The following is a 22,541-nucleotide window of genomic DNA, read 5'->3' as shown; positions in this document are numbered from 1 at the left end:
ATCAAAAACAACGCACTTAAAGTCTATATCACATAGCAGAATGATTTATTTGGTTTATATACTCAGTGTGTATGTTAGTAATATAGAAGCATGTGCTATATCATTTTATCATTATAACTATAACAAGTTAGCCTTTTTGTGGGTTTTCTCTTTTTTTTTTTTTTTTGCTTCCTTTGTGTAAAGAGCATAGAAGTGGCACAATTAGAACAGGTTTGTACTGTCCGTGGGGAAAAAAAAAAAAGACAAATAGCAATATAAAACTTTCCTAAATTAACACAAAGTAAAGCTCAGCACCCCCAAAAGTCTTCATACAAAATCAAGTTCATCCTAGAGAGGAAGAGAACAAAAGTCAGCCCAGGATCCAACTTTTATCCCTTAAAACACAATAACTTAAGGTAGTAAATGTCTACACTGAAGTCAAGGTGGATGGAAGCTGTGGAATGTCTTAGAAACTGAAGTGTTTTTAAAAATAGCTTTAATATAGAAAAAGCCACGACATAGCCATTTTTAAAAGTACTGTTTGTATTGGTCTGGATGCAACAGATGTCCTCTAGAAGGACAGGGAAAAGGAAGTTGTACTTAGAGGATCCCAGGCAAATGCCACGCAGAACCGCCTTCTGAAGCTCAGGAGACCAGGAAGCACTGGGCTTGGGCTGAGTTGGAATTCATACAGTGCACAGGATGAGTGATTGTGTTTTGCACTTAAGGAAAAAAAAGCAAAAAGGTGCAATATGTGGTTTCATTTGAAAAAACAAATTAGCAATTGGCTTTCAACAGACTAAATGCCAAATAGCTTTGTACAGATTTGTCAAAGAAAAACAAACAACCACAAACATAAGTTTGATATGCCTACTACAAATATCATTCCTTGACTACTTAAAAAAACGTGGTTACCCATTTTGGAAGGTTTAAGCAGCAAACTGCAGATAGGTTTGTCAATTTAACATGTTAGCAGCAATAAAGAAAGCGATCCCAGACTTTGGCTCAGAGTAACAGGGGCTATCAGTAGCAGTGGTTTAGAAGACTGGCCCATGTCATCCCCTTCCACCAAATTCAACTGATAGCAGCTCTAGCCTGAGCTGGGGTAACTCTTCAGCCCAATAATGCAGGCTTGTGGTGGGTAGAGCCCCAGTGTTGCACAAAGCTTGCCCGCAGTCCAGAAGGAAGCACGCTTAGGAAAACTGATGAACATTTCTTCAAAGAGGAACTCAGAGTGGCTGTGGATTAACAGGGTGGCATGGAGCTGAGGGTAGGAAGCCCAAGGGCCACTTCTCCAAGTATGGGTGAGGTGGAGATATCCACATTACCCTGCTCACTTGAAAAGAGATGCATCACATGAAGCCGTCAAAATCCCCAAGCACTATTAGATCAAAAATCTTCCCCATGGCCTAAGGAGGAGGCCTATTTTAAATGAATGAAATTGTGAGATCTTTTGATGCTTTCACAAGCATTTTGCCTCTCCCATTATGGAAAATAGCACCTTTGAATCATTTGGCTTACCGGGTTACACCGGGATTGTGGTGGCAGGTTTCAGGATGGCCCCACTACTGCCATTTATGCTGTATAGAAACAGTGAGGTCTTCAACTTGGAGTGTTGTTTTGTTTTCAGCACCAAAGCACAGAGGTGAGAGGTTCAGCAGAGCCTTTCTTCCTTGTACAACAGGACACTTATTTTCTGAAACTTGTCAGAGGAAGGCATCAGGCTGAGAAGGGAAGAGTGAGCTGACAACCACATGGAATAAAACTGAGGAAAGTCTTCTCCATTAGACAGAGGGGACATCCAGGGGCTGGAGTCAGGCTCTGCTGGGAAAGAGAGGTTTAGAAGGAACCAAAGCTGGCCCCTGAGTAGGCCTATCTGGTTAATAAAGTACCAGGATCAATCTCCTTTGAAGCAAAGAGCTGGAAGGGTGCAGATTAGCAACAAAGGTCAAGATAGACATCCTTTCCTTTCCATTTTTGAAATGTCTTCAATTGGTCAGAATTTGCATATACTTATGAAAGGGAGAGGAGGAGGCAAAGAAGAGAATGGGAACCAGACTCATATAAACCAAGTAAGTGTTGGCTGTTCTTACCCCAAGGCCTGAAATGATTTTGTATGTCCTAGGAAATCACACTGTATCTGGAACACAGAGCTAGGCAGGTACAGCTGTGAACAGTGGGGTTGGTAACTACAGGCCCTGGAGAGTCAAACTCACCCCCCACCCCGAGAAAACCAAACTTTGTGTACGTTGTAACTGTGCTAGCCAAGTTTCCCCACCAAAGAAAAAAAGGCAAAAACAGAATTACTAGAGGTTTGCCTTGCAAAGTGATCACTGAAGGATTGGGGAGGCCATCTGTACTGGTTGATTTATATGGACTGATAAGCACACTCACTACTGCTGGAATTTTAATTTATTACTTTGGATAGAAGCCATCCCCTTATCCCCTGATGTTTGATTTAAGGTGGGGAAAAGTTTTAAAAAAACAGCACATGCCTTTAAGAAAACTTCCCTCTTCCCACTTCTCACTCCATTCACAAAGCTCATCTCTTCAGAAATAGTCACTTGCATGCAATTGGATTTGCTTCCATATTGAGGCAAAGGCAGAAATAAGGGGTGAAGGAGAAGAGAAGGAGCCCTACCAAGTAACAGGAAAGAAGCTGGGAAGGTAGGGAGAAGGGATAATAAAATTTGCCACTAAAGTGGCCTTCACTAATAGCTGAATAAAACACTTAAAGGACTTAACATTTGTTGAAATAAAACAAAAACAAACAAAACTTACACATGTGGACAACAACAAGGCTTCTTTGCTTTTCCACATTCTCCTTCCTTCTTCCCTCCCTCCCCTACCCCTAACCCCCAAGGACAGTTCCCTATGAAATCCAGGTAAAATCTTTGTCATGCTCCCCAGAATTCTCATGTTCCTGGGCAGAGTCAACGTCCTCTTTGTCATCTTCTAAAATCACATCATCCTGGGAAATACCAACATCATCTTTCCACTTGATTTCATCTTCGTCACCTAATTCCTCATCACCCTCCACTTTGATATCATCAGGATCTTCCATATACTGACTTTCTCCAGGGTACATTTCGTCTGGAGAGCCTTCCGCTCCATTCTGATCCAAGTGGCCAGGAATGCCTCGGCCTGAGCAATCGGTGCACACACCATGGCGGCGGGAGCCATGCTTGATTCCCACGCTTGCCGCAGACATAAATACTCGGTTACACACTTTGCACACATATTTTTTGTCTTTACTGTGAACCTGGACAAAAAAGAAAGGGATGCATGAGTCAATTCTGGAGAAGGAAAGTCCCCACATTGTTTTCTAAAGTAGGGTGTGTTATGAAGACTATAATAGCTCAGGAAATAGTGCCTGATTATTTTAGTAATCCAGGGATCCTTAAGCAACAGGCTCAAAATTAATGAAAAGTATGTTCACACATGGCAGTTTGTGTGACTCAGTGGAAAGAGTGTTGGGCCTGGAGTCAGGAAGATCTGGGTTCAAATTCAGCTGCAGACACTTACTGTGTGACCCTGGGCAAGTCTCTTAATCTTTGTTTGCGTCAGTTTCCTCATCTATAAAATGATCTGGAGAAGGAAATGGCAAACCACTCCAGTATCTTTGCCCAGAAATGGGGTCATGAAGAGTCTAACACAACTAAAACAACAGAACAACAACACATTTACACAAAACTATGGATTCCAAAACCCCTAGGCCTATTCCTTTTACTCCTGAATTTGCTCTGATTCTGTGGTTCATTTCACCTTTTAGTCAATCTATCAACATGTCTGTCAACTATACTAGAAGGCAGCTCAAATGAGCTCATAAAAGGCAAATGTTAAAATTTTCATTGTGAGCATTTACAATTTGGAAATGAGCAAATGTCATAAATCAAGGCTCAATTTATTATTTTTGATGATTTCTAGACTTAACAAAGTGATGGAGAAAATATTAAGAATACAGATTAAACTTACAAGTGTATCATGTCCTTTTTTTTTTTTTCTGGAGAGCTAGTTGTTAAAACATTTATTTGCACACATCTGCCATAAAGGTCAGAGAAGTAAAAAAATATTGTCCCTGTCTTCAATCAAGGTGGAAAGATAAGAGTAGCACATTTTTAATTAAAAGAATTTGCAATTATCAAATTATATCATAAGCAATAAATTCCCAGATAACTTCTTTATTGTAGTGATAAAAACCTTTATCTAAGTTGGACATAAAACTTTCTCTGACATATACTGTTTCCCTTTAGACAATCTGCTCTGAATCAACAACCCTTGGTCCTATAAGCCACATACCAGATGATAGGGATAGAATATTTGATCAATCAATCAATTAGCAAAAATTTGTTAAGGATCTTCTACTTAGCAGGAACTTTGCCAAGTACGGGGGTTGCAAATACCAAAAAAGAACCAATCCCTACTCTCAAGAGGATTATATTTTATCAGGAGAGAAAACATGTACAGATATAAACAAACAGAATAAATTCAAAGTAATTAAATACTGTGTAGGGAGGGAGGGAGGGCACTAGTATTGTTGGTATCAGGAAAGGCTTCATATAAAAGATGGGGCCCAAGCTGTGTTCTCAAGGAAGAAATTGATTCAATGGGGTAGAGGGAAGGAGAAAGTGCATTTCGGACATGGGAAAGCAAAGGCATGGAGATGGACATGGAGTGCTCCATGTAAGCCAGTGTGGCTAGAATGCAGAGCACAGAAAGAGAAGTGATGGCGAGTGAAGTTGGAAAGAGAAGATGAGACCAGGTTCTGAAGAGCTTTAAAAGTCAAACAATGAAGCCTATATTTTATTTAAGAGGTAATAGGGAGTGACTGGAGTTTATTTAGTAAGGCAATTACATGGTCAGAACTATATTTGAGGAAAATCAATGAAGAGCCAGGTGCAGGATGAATTTGAATAGGGAGAGACTTGAGGCAGGATGATGAATCAGGACTAGATAATGGTTGATGAAGGTCAGAGTTGAGGTGGATGCTGTGTGTGCAGAGATGTTGCTGGAAGGGGTTAAGGGAGTGGAGAGAAAATGAAGTATCAAGGACAGTGCTGAGTTTGGGAACTTAGGAGACTGAATGAAGAGCGGTGCCTCTGACAGAAACAGGGCAGTTTGGAAGAGTGAGATTTGCAGGAAAGAGAATGAGTTCTGTTTTAGACATGTTGAGTTTAAGATGAGTCTGGGACATCTAGTTTGAAATGTTTAATAGGTAGTTAGTGATGCTAGATTGAAGCTCAGGGGAGAGACTGGGGCTGGATATATAGATGTGTAAGTCATCTGTCTAGAGATAATAATTAAATCCATGGAAGCTGTTGGATTTGTCAAGAGAGAATGTAGAAAAAAGAGGGCCTACCAGAGAGCCTTGGGGAACTCCCACAGCGATGAGCCAGCAAAGGTGACAGGAATTGTCGTATGGGTGTAATCAAAACCAAACCCAAAAATCCATAAAGGAAAGAATATTCAGAAATTAGGGTAGATAAAAGATAGATTGTTAATTGGTTGACTAGCCAACCCAAAAGATAAATCATTAATAGTTCCATGACAAGTAAGAAGAAAAGTCTGCAGTGGAGTGCCCTAGGGGTGTGCAATGGAATGGAATAAGCATTTATAAAGCACTTACTATGCTCTAGGTAGTGTGCGAAGCACATTACAAATATTATCTTATATGATCCCCACTCTGTGAGATAAGAACTGTTATCATTCCTATTTTTACAGTTGGGGAAACAGCAGCAGATAGAGATTAAGTGACTTGCCAGTCGTCACACAGCTAGTGTCTGAGGCACCATTTGAATTCAGGTATTCCTGACTTGAGGCCCAGCAGCGCATCCCCCTGTACACCGAGCTGCCTCTGCTCTTTACCTTATGCTATTTCACATTTTTATTACATATCTAGGTCAAGGCAAAGACATGAAGCTAACAGGGATGTTACAAGATTATAGAATTATAAATATAGAACCAGATGTTGTCAAATTGAACTCCTTAATTAAATTACATTTTATTTTAATTTTTTATTTTATTCAAAAAAATTTTATCTCCTTCATTTCAGATGAAGAAAATGAGGCCCAGAGAAGGGACATGACTAACATTACACAGTTAGCACGTAGGAAAAGTAGAATTTCAAATGAGAGCCTGTCCTTTGACTCCAAATCCAGCACATTTTCCACTACACCAATTAGCCTCTTTAATGATGTAAGAGTTCAAAGCGAACTTGGCAGGCTAGAATTGCCAATAGAATAAAATGAAATTTAATAGGGATAAACATAAAGTCTTACACTTAGGTTCAACAAATCAATTCCAAAAGTTCAAGATTCAGGAAACAAGGTTAGTAGCTTGTCTGAAAAAGATCTGGGAATTTTATTGGACTGCAAGCTCAATGAGTCAACATGGCAGTGATATGGCAGCCAAAAAAACTAATTAGATCTTGAGTTGTTTGATGAGAAGCATGGCTTCCAGGAAGAAAGAGATGATCATCCCTCCATACTTTGGCCTCATCAGACCACATATGGGGCATTCTTATTGACGTCTAAACATGGCATTTTAGAAAGAACATCAGTGAACTCATGAGCTATCAGAATTGTTAAGGGCTTTAAGTCTATTCCATATGAGAATCAATTGAAGGAATTGGGGGTGTTTAACCTGAAGAAGACAAGGCTTTGGGGGATCTGGGGAGAGCAAAGAAAGAGACATAATAGGTATCTTCAAGGACTTGAAAAACTTTCATAAGAAAGAACTAAACTTGCTCAATTTGCCTCCAGAAAGCAGGTCCAAGAACAATGAGATAGATGTTGCAAAAAGGTAAATTAAATTTTGACATAAGGAAAAATTTCTGAACAGTTAGAGATATCCAGAAGTGGAAGGAACTGCCTTGGGAGGGAACAGGTTGTTCCTCAAGCAGTGTAGGATGTGACCACTTATCCAGTGTGCTGAATGGTGATTCTTTTTTGGTTAAGGATTAAACTAATTATTGTCATTGAGGTCCTTTCCAACTCTAAAATTCTGTGAACTCACTACACTGAAAGTTCTATGAGGGCATAAATTGCTTCAACTCTTAAGTCCCTTTGTCTTAGCCCTTTGTCTTATCTAAATTTATCTACATTATATACTTCCCCTAGTACACAGCTCTGCTTGTAGTAATTATTTAATACTTGAATTGAATAAACAAATACTTGAATTAAAACTCATTATAAAGGTCAAGACAGAATATATTCATTAAAATGAGGTTCTACTTACACATGAATAGTTACAAATTACAAGGCAGACTTCCTTGGACCTGACCATTTGTGTTCAAATACAACAGAGAGCAAGAATTCCCAAGCAGGAAAAAGTGAAGGTTCTATATTAAAAATAGCCCAATGTTCAAGCTACAATTAAATCCCAAAGCTTGTCTATGACCAGGCCTAAAACCACTCAGAGAATGTAATGCAGAATGGTATATGATTGAAGGTTACAGATAACACTGCCAAATAGGTTGTTGTGCAATCAACTTCTTTTTAACTTGGGGAAATCAACTTTATATTGAGGAAAAATACTACCTACTCTTTCCCTACACGGGAAAGTGAATGAAAGTAAAACTTTAGGCTGGTGAAAAAGCACAGGAAGTATTCATAATAGTGAGGGCCAGTTCAGTACCAACCTGGATTCTGCTGCCTTAAGGCTATGCTGCTGGAGTCCAACAATACTACCAGGTGAGGGACAGATAAGACCCCAAATGCCTATGATTCATGTTCTCTGCCATAATGAGAACAATCACTTATAATTTTATTTAGATATGGAAGAGACTTGCTGAAATTATTTGGTACAACCCATGCCTAACTGTAACCTCCTACAAAACCTCTAAAAAAATGATAACTTAGCTTCCATGTAAAGATGTTCAGTTTGGGAAATTACCACTTAAGGCAGGCTAGTCCATTTTAGGATAGTTCTAATTATTAGACATTTTTTCTTTTGATCAAGCCAAAATTTTCTTCTCTACAACTTATTCTTGTGGTTCCTAATTTCTCTTCTGAATTCCAGTCCTATATTACCAACTACGTACTGCACAGAGCCAACTGGAATGCCCTTTAAAGCAGCTCAAATTCAGCATGTTCAGAAGTGAATTCATTGTCTTTCCTCCAAACTCACCCCCTTCCTGACTTCCATGTTTCTATTGAAGACTTCACAAATCTTCCACTCATCTAACCTCAGAATCATCCTCAGTCTTTATTCTCCTTCACTGCTCATATCTGAATCGGTGGCCAAGTCTGGTCAATTCTACCTCTACATCTCATGTCTGTCCCCTTCTCTCCATTTACATGGCCATTATCCTAAGTTCAGGCCTTTATCACCTTTAACTAGGAGTGTTGCAATAGCCTCTTCATTAGTCTCCCTGACTTAATTCTTTCCAATACATTCTCCACACAGTCACCAAATTCATAATCCTAAAGCACAGGTCTGACCAAATCACTCCCCAGGTCAAGAAGACCCAGAGGCTCTAGCCTCAGGGATAAAATAAATACCCCACTGTTTGTCAATTAAAGCCCTTTACAATCTACTTTTATTCTACTCTTCTAGACTTATTCTGTTTTACTCTCAAGGATTCATGTACTCTATGTTCAGCTATCTATGATGCTACAACTCATCTCTGCACCTTTGTACAGGCTGTGCTCATGCCTGGAACGCATTCCTTCCTCACCTCCACAACCTGCAATCTCTAGTTTCATTCAAGGGTTAGCTCCTATATGAGGCCTTAGCTATCACCCAAGTTGTGGGTACCCTTCTCCCATTCCAAATTACTTAGGATTTACTCTGTATATATTTTGTATTTTAAGTGGTTACCTCTGTGCAAACTGTTTCCCCTCAATAGGATGTAAGCTCCTTAAGAATGGAGACCATTTTATTTATATCCTTAACACATAGCACAGTGCCTAGCAAAAACAGGTATTTAATAAGTTACTTTTGAATAAATGGCTCAGTTTACCCTGTGGCACCAAGCAAACCAAGGCTAAGTTCCCTTTCACATGACAACCCTTCTGATAACCACTACGTCCAGCCTGAGTCTTCCTTTTCCAGGCTAAATATCTCTGGTCCCCTCAAATGCTCAGAGTAAGGTATTTTTCTAGCCTTTTCATTATCCTTTCACTATTCAGTATCCTTTTGAACACTTACCAACACCTTCTGACCAGGACATTATATCCTAAGAGAGCCACTCCACTCATTCTTGATAAATATTTTTAAAGAAGCCTAAGTTCAGTCTTTTTGGCTACCATATTGCCTTGAATGACCTCACATTGAATCTGCATTCCACTAACATTCCTAGGTCTTTTTCCTAAGAACTATTAGAAAGCATGTCTCCCTATTTATTCATTCAGAAGAAACATTTACCAATTGGGTACTATGTGCAAGTTGATGGAATTGCAAAAATCACAATATCATATGTTTGGAGCTAAAATAAATGTTACAAATTATCTAGTCCAATTCCTTTATTTTTTAAAATGAAGAAAATGGGACTAAGAGAGGTTAAAAGACTGGCCCAAAGTCACAAAGGTAGTATCCATGGCAGGATCTGAACTCCAAAGTCAGAGCTTGTCCTTAAGAGCTCTTTCAACTAGGGACTGATGTAGACTGGTAAGTATTATATAATATAGGATATAAAGGGATCAAAGGAAAGCTACAAAGAGCTCTAAGAAAGTTTTGAGTGAGAGGGCATTTGTAGTTGGATGGGGCAGGAATCAAGGAAGGTTTCTTAGAGAAGGCCCCTGAGCCTTCAAAGAAGATAAAGACTGTGAAAGGCAGAGATATGGAAATGAATTCCAGGTATGGGGATAGATTGCTTAAATGCATAGAAGTGGAATAAACATGTTGAGTTTGGGAAATAGCTAAGACAAATGGCCTGAACCAGGCTAGTGATAGAGTGATTGTAAGAGAGAGGATAGATATAGATGCAGGGACAGGAGTAATGACAAGATTTGGTAATGCAATGTATGTGGGGGATGATACAGAGGGAAGAACCAAAGAGGAGCACCAGGCTTCACAGTTGGGTGATTGGGATAGTGCTAACATGAACAGATAGAGGCAAGTTGAGAAGAAGGCCAGGTTTAGGAGGGAAGTGGATGAGTTCAGTTTTAGACATACTAAGTTGAAGTGCCAGTGGGACATTAACATGGTTAGAAGTTAGAGATGTGCGACTAGAGTTTAGGGGATAGATTAAGACTGGATATATAGGCTTGGAAACCATCTGCATTGAGGTTGTAATTGAACCCATGAGAGCATTTGAGATTACCAAAGGAGAAAGTATAGCAAGAGCAGAGAAGAAGGTTTAGGACAGATCTTGTGGAGCATCCATACTTAAAGACAAGCAGCAGAGGAGACAGTCAGAGAGGGGGAGGAAAACTGAGAGAAAGCAGCATCAAAAAAGCCAAGGCAACTAGAGAACAGGCCAAAAGAGAAGGAAGGCAGCAGTGTCAAATGCTGCAGAAAGGGCATTAGATGAATTCTGAGAAATGATCGTATTTAGCAATTAAGAGCTTGAGAAACCTGAACAAATGATGAGATCAGAAGCCATGGTACAAGGGGTTGAGAAGTTAATGACCAGTGAAGTGGAGGGAAATAGTTAAAACTCCTCTTTCTATAAGTTTAGAGAGTTATAGATTCTACACTGAGGAAAAAGCAGGTTCAAGGGAAGAGCTTAAAGACAGAGAAGAAAAGCATATGCAGACATCAGAGAAGAGGATGGAAAAGACTGAGGCTGAGAGAGAAAGCAGGAATAATTAGGGGGGTAAACGTCCCAAAAGGAAAGGGAGAAAATGGCTTCAAAGACTAAGTAGAAATGTTACCTTGTCCTATGAGACTGGAGAAGAGGACAGATGAAAATGTGGAGAGGTTTTGAGATGTAGAAGAGGGGAGATGAAGGAGTTCATGATCGACAGCCACTTTCTTGTCATCTACTGAGAGAGAGAGAGGTGGAGGGTAGAATTTAGATAAATTCAAATCAATGGGGGCCTGGTCAATGGAGCCCCTTCCTCATCAACCAAATACTAGGCACATGACATTGTGCGAGGCTCTGGGGTTCGAGACCAAAAACTAAACAGTCTCTACACACAAAGAGCTTACATTCTACTGGGAGAGATAACACTTATATCTAATTAAATAAATACAAGGTAATTTGAGGAGGGGGAAAGTGCTAACAAATGAAGGATCATGAACAACCACATGGACAAGGTAGACATTGAGCTAATTCTTGAAGGAAGGATTAAGAAAAGCAGAATGGAAGAGTGTTACTATTCCAGAAATAGGGGGTATCATGGAGATAAGAAGTGGTGGTAAAAGAATGTTGGGATCAGGGAATGACCAGTAATCCAGTTTGGAATCAGAGTACATGAAAGTGATTAATGTAAAATCCTGCACTTGGACAAATTGATTTTTTGAAACTTAAGTATAGGACTTTACATTTATCTCTGACCTTCATCTTAGGTTTGACCCATCCAAACTGTCAAAATGGTGGAAGTGCATTGGAATTCTGATTCTGTAGTCTAATAAGTTAGGTACTTTTCTAAATTCCACCGTACCCACAAACTTTACGTGCATGTTATACCTCTACGTAATAAATTCCAGTGGCTCCATAGGGCTTTTAGGCTCAAATATAAATTCTTCTGTTGGGTATTTAGAGTTCCTTCATATCCTGGGCCCAATCTACCTTAGCAGCCTTATTACTCCCCTCTTCCTAGACCCTCAGGCCCACCCAAGCTGACCTTCTTGCTGTTCCTTACACAGAATTCTATGTCTTACCTTTTCCTTTGCCCAACTATACACCTCATGTCTAATATATAATCTGTCCTCACCTCCACCTCTTAGTTTTAGAATTCCTAATTTAATTCAAAATTCAACTTTCTATTCTAATTCTAGCAATAGTGGGGTGTGGCAGTCATTGGAAGTTGAGATGCTGGCAGAGGAATGGCAGGAAGGTGCTGGGCAGGGTCTGCCTTCTGGGGCAGCGGCTCTCAAGGATCACCCAGAAAGGCCCCTTACTTTGTCTTATTCGCTGTGTTATTCAGCATGCTAAATGCTTATATGAAATTAGAGAAGCATCATGAAGCCCTAGGTTCATCCTCTGCCCCTACCTCTGCATTTGGATTAAGGCCTTCCATGTAAAGATGGCAACCATCACATCCCTATCCAATTATGAGGATAAAAAATTTGGACCATGATTCAAATGATTCAAATACTGGTGAGCCTCCTAGACCATTGCTTTCTCTTTATGTGGATCAGAAAACTATATGACAACTTTAGTTCATTTCCCCTACTTGTCTCAAACAATAAAAAAACTAATATTTTATAAGTAAGATTGTGATAAGGACAACTTTAAATCTTTAAATCATGTGGTTCAAATATCAATTCATACATGAAATCTTTATCTTCCTAGACTGGAGACCCTGACCCCTACCTGATTATCTTATATTTATTCTGTCTTCCCCAATAAAATATGAGCTCCTTGAAGGAAGGGCTATTTCATGTATGTCTCTGTATCCCTGGAGCTGAGCACAGTGACTGGTATATAGTAGGCACTTAATAAATGCCTGATGATTGATTGACTGATTCATCAGGTTATATAACAAGGCCAAGGACAGATTCCTGGGACATTGCACTAGAGAATGACCTTCGGGTTGTCCATCTCAATGATCTCGTCCATGTGTTTTCATCTTGTCTATTAGGATAATTTAAGAGGCTTTATCAAAAAGGAAAGGCAGCATGATGTACTGAGAAAAGCACTGAATTTGAAGTCAGGGCTTGGATTCAACTCAACCATGCTATTTATTACTTATGTGACTGTGGGCAAATCCCAACCTCAGCCTTAGTTTCATCATCTATAAAAAAAGGAACAGGCCTAGATAATTTCTAAGATCCCTTCCATCTCTAAGTCTTGCTGAAGTCCACATGTACCATGTCCTAAGCACTCCTTTTGATTTACAAGTCTAGTAACCCTGTCAACAAACAAACAAATAAACTAACAAACTGAGACTCGGGGGAAAGAGAATTTGCTTAAAGTCATAGAAAAAAGTAGTAAAAGAGTTGACCCTAGAACCAAGTTTTCCAAACTCCTGCCCAAAGTTCTTTCCACAACACGTTGCTTTGTCTTTGTTAATATATATCTATACGCTGTGATCTTATTAAGGCTACCAGTCATGTATATTACAACCCATTCCTACCTTCTCATCCTGTGAAATCTTTTCCATGTTGTCTGAAAAATCATTTATAGAGGAATTATCTATCCTACTAGGTCTTTTTATGTTTTGTGGCTAGCAAGACAGCATTTGAATTGTCCACCTACTATACCTATTATCCCTCTCTCTTACAACATCATCAGCCCATCTCCTTTGCCAAGCACACATTTCCTGGATTCTTTTTCTTTTACCATTTCTTATACTGTTAAAAGGCACTAAAATGCAATTTCCTGCCAAACTGACTGCCTCTCCCTTGAAACAGCACACTGGCTTTGTTGCTTATTCTTTTCTCATTAACACTTTTAGGAGATATTTCTGGTCAAGAGCATACCCATCTCATCCTACCCTTCCCCTGAGTAAGCAAAATATCATGGTAGGTACTATGCTATGAATGACTTAAAGGCTAAATTGTGAAGCAGCTCTGTCCTTCAATGTTCCCATTGTTCAGCAAAGAACATTCCATATGGAAACCAACATTTAACTAGTAGTGGTGCCTATTGAAAATACTTGTGGAAATATGGACTCCCCACTGGCCTACACAGCCTTCAATAAAATGCTGATAAGCGATGGTACTTGGTACTTAGGTACACTGGCCTTGGCCCTGATGATAGAGTCTTGTATTTTCAAGGACTGACCAAATACTTCAACCTTCTTATATCCAAAACAGACATTTCCTTTTCCCCAAAATATCTTCCCTTCCTACCTGTCCCATTTTTTTTCAGTGATACCAGTATTCTTTTAGTAACACAGGTTAAAAATCTGGGAATAATAGGATCACTGATTCATGCTTAGAAGGGATTTCAGAATAATTTAGTTAACTCATACCTGAAGCAGAAATCCAGCCTCTGCTCAAAGAACTTCAGAGACAGAGAATTATAAACAGAGTGTCAGAGTGAAATGGAAAAAGTGAAGAGATCTGGGTTCAAGTTTTCATTTGTTAGCTGTGTAACCCTGCATGAGTTACTTAACATTATTACAACTGCTCTATAAAATGCGACTGGGTTTCCGAAGGTGCGTTCCAGCTTTAGCAATCTATGAATTTAGAGAGTTGTTCCACTGGAGGTAGTTAAGTATTTATTAAGCGCTTACTAGGTGGTCATTTTTAGGGGCAGGTGAAGTTGTTTACCTTTCCCACTCTTACTCAAGAGCCTACAGTGTGTGTGTGTTTGTCCTTCTTTTTCAAGGAGGACCATGACATCAGAAAAATGAGGACATGACTTGCAGTTGACTTTGATTTGAGTGAGGGAGGGCTGTGCAAGGTCACCAGCTTCACTTTCTTCTCTAGAGCTGTCTGGGTCCAGTGACCAGATATTCATCAGGAGGACTGGAGATGGCCCAAGATATGTTCCTATTGATCACTATGTCAAGTTTAAGCTCCTCTTCATGGCTTTCAATCTGTGACATAATTTGGTTTTCCTCTAATTTTTAATCTTACCTTTCACTGTTCCCCAAATACCCTCTCCATTCCAGTTGAGTGAGTCTCCCATGATTTTTTGTACATTTCGTATGCATTGCTATTTCCTCTTTTAAATTACTATTTCTTTGTCTTTGCTTATGCTATTCCCTCATCATGGAATGCTTACATATCCATGTCCTATTTATCCTTAAAGGCTCAGTTCAATCAAATTCCATTTCTTCCATGAAGTCTTTTCTGAGTCTACCAGGTTGGAACTTCCATTGCATTTATATCAGTGCTATATTTTAATATACTTAATTGTTCTCCCTTCTATAGCTAGCTCTTCCTTTAGCTTAGGATCTATTTGTACTTCTTCAGCTGTGCAATAAACAATGACTATGTAAGAGTAACAACTTACAAGGGAAGGGAGGGGTGTGATAGAAGGGAGGGCAGATTGGGGGAAGGGGTAATCAGAATGCACAGTGTTTTGGGGTGGGGGAAGGAGAGAAAAGGGGAGAAAATTTGGAACTCAAAATTTTGTGGAAATGAATGTTGAAAACTAAAAATAGATAAACATAAAAAAAGAAAGCAAAAAAAAGAGTAACAATTTACACCATCTACATCTCATACAATTAGATTACATGTAGTACAGTACTGTGAAAAGAACACTTCCATATTCTACAATGTGGGATCAAATTGAGACCTTGAAGTCTTCACACAGAGACTGAATGACAGATTGTCAGGTAGGAATTCCTTTGTGAAGAGGCTGGACGGTGGCTCTTTCTATTTTCAAATTCTATAATTCGGTGATTCTGTTTTGAGGCTCTTATTATTTTGGGCAAATGACTTAACCTCATTGAGCATCTATCAGTAAGATGGGACAAAAATTAAGATGGTGTGGCAGACAGAGAGCTGATTCTGGTCTGGATCCTGTCTCTGACACCGTGGGAACCTGGGTAAGCCTTCTAACTTCTATGTGCCTCAGGTGCCTCAGTCCCTAGGATAAGGATTGATGGATTGTGACTTGTGTTGGAGAAGGGAGTTCCCACATTGGGAGTTTCTCACATTGACAAAATCACAGATTTTTCACATATTTGAACAAGATAGGAATAATAATACTTGTAGTACCTGCCTTACTCAGTTGTTATGAAGAGTATTTTATAAATCTTAAAGTGCTCTAGAAACACGAGCTATTATTATTAAAATTATTTATGATATGTACAGTATACATGATTGAATCTGTACATCAACAGGTTATCTTTGATGTATACACTCCCACCTGTTGACTAACCATAGATAGTCCCTCTGAACATTCAAAAGCCAAGCAAAGGGAGCAGGAAGGACAAAGCCAAGGAATGGAGTCAATCGCTACTCTACATTAACGAGCACCAAGGGGGAAAAATGAGCTGTTTTTGTTGCTATTGTTATCGTTTCGTCCTCTCTACTTTCTTCACACACATGAGATTCAGAACTTTTGACATGAGGGTCTGCTTTCGAAAGACTGCTGTTATTTCAGTCAGAAGACAACATATGCATTCTGCTTAGTAGAATAATGTATTGAGCACACATACAACCATCTAAAGAGGGGAGCAAATAAAGAAAGGAAACACTCCAATCCTTTCTATGTTGCCTGATTTAAACAAAAAGACTAAGGAAAACAAACACCTTCATACTCTTTCTGAAGCACACATATATCTTCCCTGAATCCAAAGACTTTCCTCACTTCAAACTTAATGGGGTCTAGCCATAATATGTAGGGTCTGGTGGGGGGGCAATATCCTATGTCCTGCCGCAAACAGGTTGCTTTTTTTTTTTCCTTTAAAAGGTATTAAAACTACTTTTGATGTTTAATTGGCTCAAGAGACTAAGGGTCAGGTTGTTGATGTGGCTTCCTGGTCACGAGTACAAAAAAGAGCTCTAACTGCCCCTGATGACTTGGGGACTATCATGATCAACACAGCGGCAGGGAGACTGGCTAAATAAATCTCTTTTTGTTAACTGTCAGAACTTTTATGAGTGTTACATTTTGTTCTAATGTCAAGCCTGGGGTGGCAGATCAGCCTGATCAGCCCTGGTCTATAACATTGGGTATCCAAAGCATACTTTCTGGGATTGGCTTACTTGAGGTGGACACATCTGAGATCTGGTTTTTCTTCTTCACATGATTCCTAGTGCATCTCTTTTGCTCATTCTTTCTTCTCTGTCTCCAGTGCCCTTTATTATTGCATAGTTTCTTCAAGGGCAGGAGACAGGATGGACTTTTACCATAGATGACCAAATGTTTATTGCAAACTGGTTTTCAAATTATTGATACAATCACAGATAAGAACATTAATTTTAAATGTAAAGCCACCAGAACAAATTTATAAGATTTCTCTCAACAGTGCCATGGTTTGCAAGAAAAAAAAATTTAAATACATACACACACATACATACATATACATATAGATACACATACATGCAGACACATGGATTAGATATGCATATTTATTTACATAGATATGTAAATGTATTGTGTGGATATATAATGAATATATTCTATCCACAATATATGGCTATATTAATATATCATTATCTACACACACACATACACACACACGCACACATGCATGCACGTACACTCGTGATCCCATTTGAACACTCTTGCGAGGCAGGGACTGTGTGTCGTCTTTGCTGTCCTCACTTGACGGATGAAGTTGGGAGAACTTAAGTGACTTCTTCACAGTCACACAAATAACAACTGGAAGCAATACTTAGCATATCCCTGATTCAAAGTCTTATACTTTATCCATTGTATCAGGCTACTTCTCAAAGCCAAGACATACAATCTAATCAAGTTGCCACTTGTTTCATATGTGGTTTCTGTTTTCTTTAAATTACTAAATTTCTTGAAAGCTCAAAATAGAAATTTTTTTAAAAAGTATAACTTAAGTGACATGGCACTTATAAACTTTAGGTTTGGGTTATTTCCAAAAGATCATATTTTTGTTACTTTAAAACACAAAGAATTTGAAAAATAAATTTTTAAGAAATAATGCTTTTAGGCACAAACCTCAGGAAAAAGTTATATTCAGAATGGGGACAGTTTTGGGGACCAGCTGGCAAAACAAGGTGTCTACAAAGTGACTACCAAACCAAGAGGGGGTATTTGAAGCTTTCTGTATCTGCAGGGACACCGAATGAGCTGGTTGGATGAGCCCATAGAATGCCAGAAGAGCAGCACCCAGAGGAGGTAAGAAGGGGCATCTCAGGGAGCACTAAGCCCCAGGACCAGATGGCTGGGCGCTCATCCGAACGGACAAACACTCATGGAGGGAAGGAAAAGATGATGGGGCTTTGGGTGTCATGGCAACAGAGAACATAAGCCCCTAGAGCATTGTGGTATAAGTGGTGTGGGCCGGTTGCCCACCTCATCCATGTATAAACATCACCATTTGGCAAACTACAACACGATCCTGGCATCTGCTACTCTGACAGACAACAGCTTACCAGCTGACTACAAACTCTCATTCCCAAGAAGGGGACTGAGGAAATGACTTTAAAGAACATATGAATAACAGGGGCAAAACAGACTTAATGAATTCTTTGCCTTAACTGCTGCTTTGCATAGAAAAGATTATTTATTAAAACCCTAAAGAGTCTCACTAATTTTTGGTGGAAGGCTTTCTCACACTGTTAGTAGGTCTGAGGTCAACTAGCCTATTGGGACAATGAGCAAAATGGAATCAGGGTTAGAAAACTAAACTAAAAGATAAATATTGTTCTTTTAAAGAACAGTCTATTTTCTCTTATTTACCTTTGCTATTAGCACAGTTTTAAATGTCTGATTACTAGAATAAAATAATTCTTTTCTCAGAGTCACACGATATAGATTAATTTCTTAGAAGTCAGTTTTTTGTTCAACTAAATAACTGGATTTCTTCAAATAAGAATGAAAATCTGTGTTGTCCATGTAGTTTTTTCTTTAGTTTCAACGGAACAAACATAACTATCGAGAACTCTAAAGCCTGTTTAAATAAGCAACTCTCAGATGCCTTGTTGGCTCTGAGATTCTTACAGTTCATAAGGACATAGTAGAATAACAGAATCTCAGAGATGGAAGAGATCTCAGAGTCAAATCTGCTTTAGCTTCCACCTGAAGAAGAATCCCTTCAACAATACACCCAATAAGTGGTCATCCAGTCTTTTCAGGAAGAGAGCCAGTGAGGTGGAACACGCTGCTTCCTGAGGTAGCCCATTACACTTTTAAATATCTCTAATTTTAGGATTAAAAAAAAATCACACCTAAATCTTTGAAACTTTCATCTGAAAAAAGTACTTGATTCCTGACCTCCACCCCTATCTCCCAGCCTAGGATACAATCCTAGTTATTATATAACAAGATATTAATAAATGCATATGTTCTGTATCCCCTTATGAAGTGTTAAAAAGTTCCTTGATTGAATTAGAAGAGGAACCTGGCTATTGGCTGGGGAGAATATTAGCCACACCCTGGAAGCCCTTAAAAGACACTAAACATGTTGAAAATTTGAGGCAGTTAAGGTATGAAATAGTTATGTTGATTATGACCCCTGTACTTCAACCATAGGGCAGCGATGGGGGAGGAAAGAAAGAAGGGATTTTCTCCTCACCTCCCCTCCCTCCCACATCAGATATGGCATTTCACAACACAGCTACTAGCACGCTAAGAGACACCGTATTCACCAAGGAGCAGTGTGAAGAGTTGTATAGTTTAAGGCACAGGGCAGAAATACATTCTTGAGAAAGACGGAGATACAGAAAGGAAGCATTCAAAGCAGGAGGCAACTTCAAGGAGGGAGAGTTCTGCCAGCAGAGAAAAGCTGATGGAATCTAGAAAGAACCAGCCCTCAAAGTCAAGAATTAAGCTTTTGAGAAGAACAGAGGCAGGCAGGCCATCTGGATGACCCATTCAACAGAAAGACTTAATCCAAGAGGGGAGTAGGACAAGGACTCCACAAGAAGACAGAAAACATTGGTGCCTGGCAGTACTAGATGTGTAAATTGCCTGGGCCACATGTGTTTCTTACATATGTACCTTACTACCACTGTATTCTAAGTTTGTGCATGTTCTTTTCTACATATGCCATATTTGTAGGAAAGTGTACTCTGTGTTTTCTGGAATGGGGAGAAAGGATATTCTGTGGTTACTATTATTATTACTATGCCAACTTGGTAAATACTTTTGCTTTGAGCCAATTGGGTCTACTGGTTGATCATTAGTGGTAAATTCAATGGTGGTGGTGGCTGTTCAGTAATGTCTGATCCTTCGTAACTCCATATGGAGTTTTCTTGACAAAAATACTGTAATGGTTTGCCATTTCCTTCTCCAGCAGATTAAGGCAAACAGACGTTAATTGACTTGTCCAAGGTCACACAGCTAATGAGTGTCTGAGGCTGGATTTGAACTTCTGAATCCAGGCCGAGTGCTCCACTAAACCACCTAACTGTCTTCTCACAAAACTCTAGCATTAGGGGGATAGACCTGAAGAATCATCCCATTCTAGGAAGGTATCTCAGAGGGCCACTACATATTCATTGCTAATAGTTTTGTTTTCTGCCTGAGGTGACAGACTGCCAAACAATCTAATCTCTCTTTCTATATGAAGTACCTTCAAATATTTGAAGACAACAATCGTTCCCTCTCCATGAGGCTTCTCTTTTCCAGACAAATCATACCTATTTTCTTCCAATGATTCTTAAAAAGAGTGGTCTCAAGGATCCTACTTGTTCCTCTACATGTTCTCTTGCTAATAGATATTTTTGCTAAAATGTGGCAACCAGAACATCTAACTGGTGTTGAGTACAGCTGGATTATCCCTTCCCTGGTCTGGGATGCTATCTCTCTCCTAATATACTCTAAGATCATATTAGCTTTTTTTTTTTTGGCCATTTTGTAACACTGTTGGGGCAGTGAGATGGTATGGTAGATAGAGTGCCAGGCCAGGAACCAGAAAGACCTGAGTTCAAATCAGACACTTAATAGCCATATGACCCTGGGCAAGTCTCTTAACCCTATTTGCTTCAGTTTCTTCATCTGTAAAATGAGCTGGAGAAGGAAATGGCAAACCACTGCAGTATCTTTGCCAAGAAAACCTCAAATGGGGTCATGAAGAGTTGGACATGACTAAAAAATGACTCAACAAATATAACCCTATTGATCCATGTTGAGCATACATTCTACTAAAATTCCCAGATCTATCTGAAAATTATCTAGGTACACCTCTTGTAGGTATAATTCCAAGAACACCAGGTTCTGTTTCTCCTCGATGCATTATTCTCCTTTTTAATTCAGTTTATTGTATACTTATTATCTTAATTTCATTAATCACAAATATTTCTAGTAATCATATCATGGCATAGCTAAAAGTGTAACCAAAGACATGGGAAGAAGTAGCCTTTGTCCATCTATAGCTTGGTCAGACTTAGACTCCACTTATTTGCAAAGCAGCAGTACATCTTTAATAGTATATGACCTTTCACAGTACAGGAACAAGAACCAAAAATGAGTCTTAAGTTCAATTCAACAAACTTTTATTACTACCTGTGTGAGCTTGGACAAATCACTTAACCTCACTGGTTATGTGAGTCTCAGTTTTTTCACCTGTACAATTAGGGGTTTGACTAGTTGAGCTCAAAGGCTCCTCACAACTCTAAACTTGTGACTCTAGGATCCTATTAGGCACTTACTGCATACAAAGGCATTGTGTTAAGTGCTGGGTTTCCAAAGGTGAAATATTACAATCCTTCCTCAAGGTGCTTCCAACTTAAGACAGATGATACCTGTATAGAGCTAACCATATACAAATTAAAAGTTAAGTAGTACAGAGATGAGATCAAATGGGCATGAGAACTTGAAAGGAGGGAGGGATCACTTCTACTGAAGGTAGACAATGAACGTCTTTCAGAAGAAGGGCCATCTGAGCCATACCTTGAAGGATTTCAAGAGTTAGAAATGTGGACAGTCTGTTTCCAAGATGAAAAAATGTCATACATAAATGCACAGAGAGGAGAGAAGACAGTGAACAAGATGAGGAAAATAGCAAATAGTTCAACTGGGCTAGAATGTATAGTACATTAAGTGGGGGAGTGTGAAAGAGCAGGAAAAGTAGATCTAGAGTCAGTCCTTGGAGGGCCTTGAGTGCCAGAGTAAGAAATGTTCAGAGGAAGGCACTTCAAAATCATATCATATGAGGAATGATTGAAATATTTAGCTTGGAGAAGAAAAGAAGGGAGACAGAATAGCTCTCTTCAAGTATATAAAAGGCTGTGATGTGGAAGAGGGATTAAATTTTCTGGCCCCAGAAGGCAGAACTAGGAATAATGGATATTACATATTGCAATACTTCAGAGAAGTAGATTTCGCCCAAAAAAGGAAACGCAAATAATCAAAAGTGAAATAAGATGTCTTGGGAAGTAGTGAGTTCTCTTTCACTATAGATTTTCAAGAAAAATTCCTTGTTCAGATATTGGTTTGATTGGATATCCTCTGTAATTCCTTCCAACTCTAACATTCTATGATTCTATGAATTAATATTTTTTCCTTAAGGTAAGGGAAACCAGATTTCGTACTTGGCAAGGCAGCAGAGGATGGTATAGAATTAGAGTCAGTTCCACAGAAGGTATGTGCCTGGAAGATTCAAGGCTGGCCTTTACATTTCTAAAGATCTGTGTTTTTGTATTCTAGAAGACATCCCTAAGCCTGCACAGTGATAGGCACAGGGAGAGGTGGTATGTTTCTGGCCAGGAGGCAAGGACTATTATGTCCTTTGGCCAATGCCATGCAAGGGTATGGTGGTACTGTGTCCCAGGAGCATCCAGAAGCTTATTAAGGAGTCAGGAGACAGTGTATTTTGGGATTTCTTGAAGGTGAACTAGCATCCAGAAGCGCAGTCAAAAGGCAGGAGGTGGAGTGTCCTAGGACCCTATCTCATGGAAGCCATGAG

General features: G+C 39.3%; 1 protein-coding gene across 8 annotated transcripts in view; it reads right to left on the bottom strand.

Annotated features, from left to right (window-relative positions):
• Window positions 1–28: 28 nt before the first annotated feature.
• Window positions 29–22,541, bottom strand: part of ZBTB46 (zinc finger and BTB domain containing 46) — a 155,260-nt gene continuing 132,747 nt past the window's right edge. For 6 of the 8 annotated variants that reach the window (XM_072633267.1, XM_072633266.1, XM_072633273.1 and 3 more), the window contains one exon: window positions 29–3,241. In XM_072633267.1, the coding sequence (XP_072489368.1) occupies window positions 2,852–3,241 (390 nt within the window). In that variant the 3' untranslated portion in view covers window positions 29–2,851. The remainder of the gene's footprint in view (window positions 3,242–22,541) is intronic. The other 2 variants (XM_072633268.1, XM_072633271.1) reach the window with 1 other exon arrangement.

The sequence above is a fragment of the Notamacropus eugenii genome, chromosome 1, assembly GCF_028372415.1.
Source record: "Notamacropus eugenii isolate mMacEug1 chromosome 1, mMacEug1.pri_v2, whole genome shotgun sequence".
Taxonomy (NCBI): domain Eukaryota; kingdom Metazoa; phylum Chordata; class Mammalia; order Diprotodontia; family Macropodidae; genus Notamacropus; species Notamacropus eugenii.
This window is presented reverse-complemented; position numbering and strand designations above follow the sequence as displayed.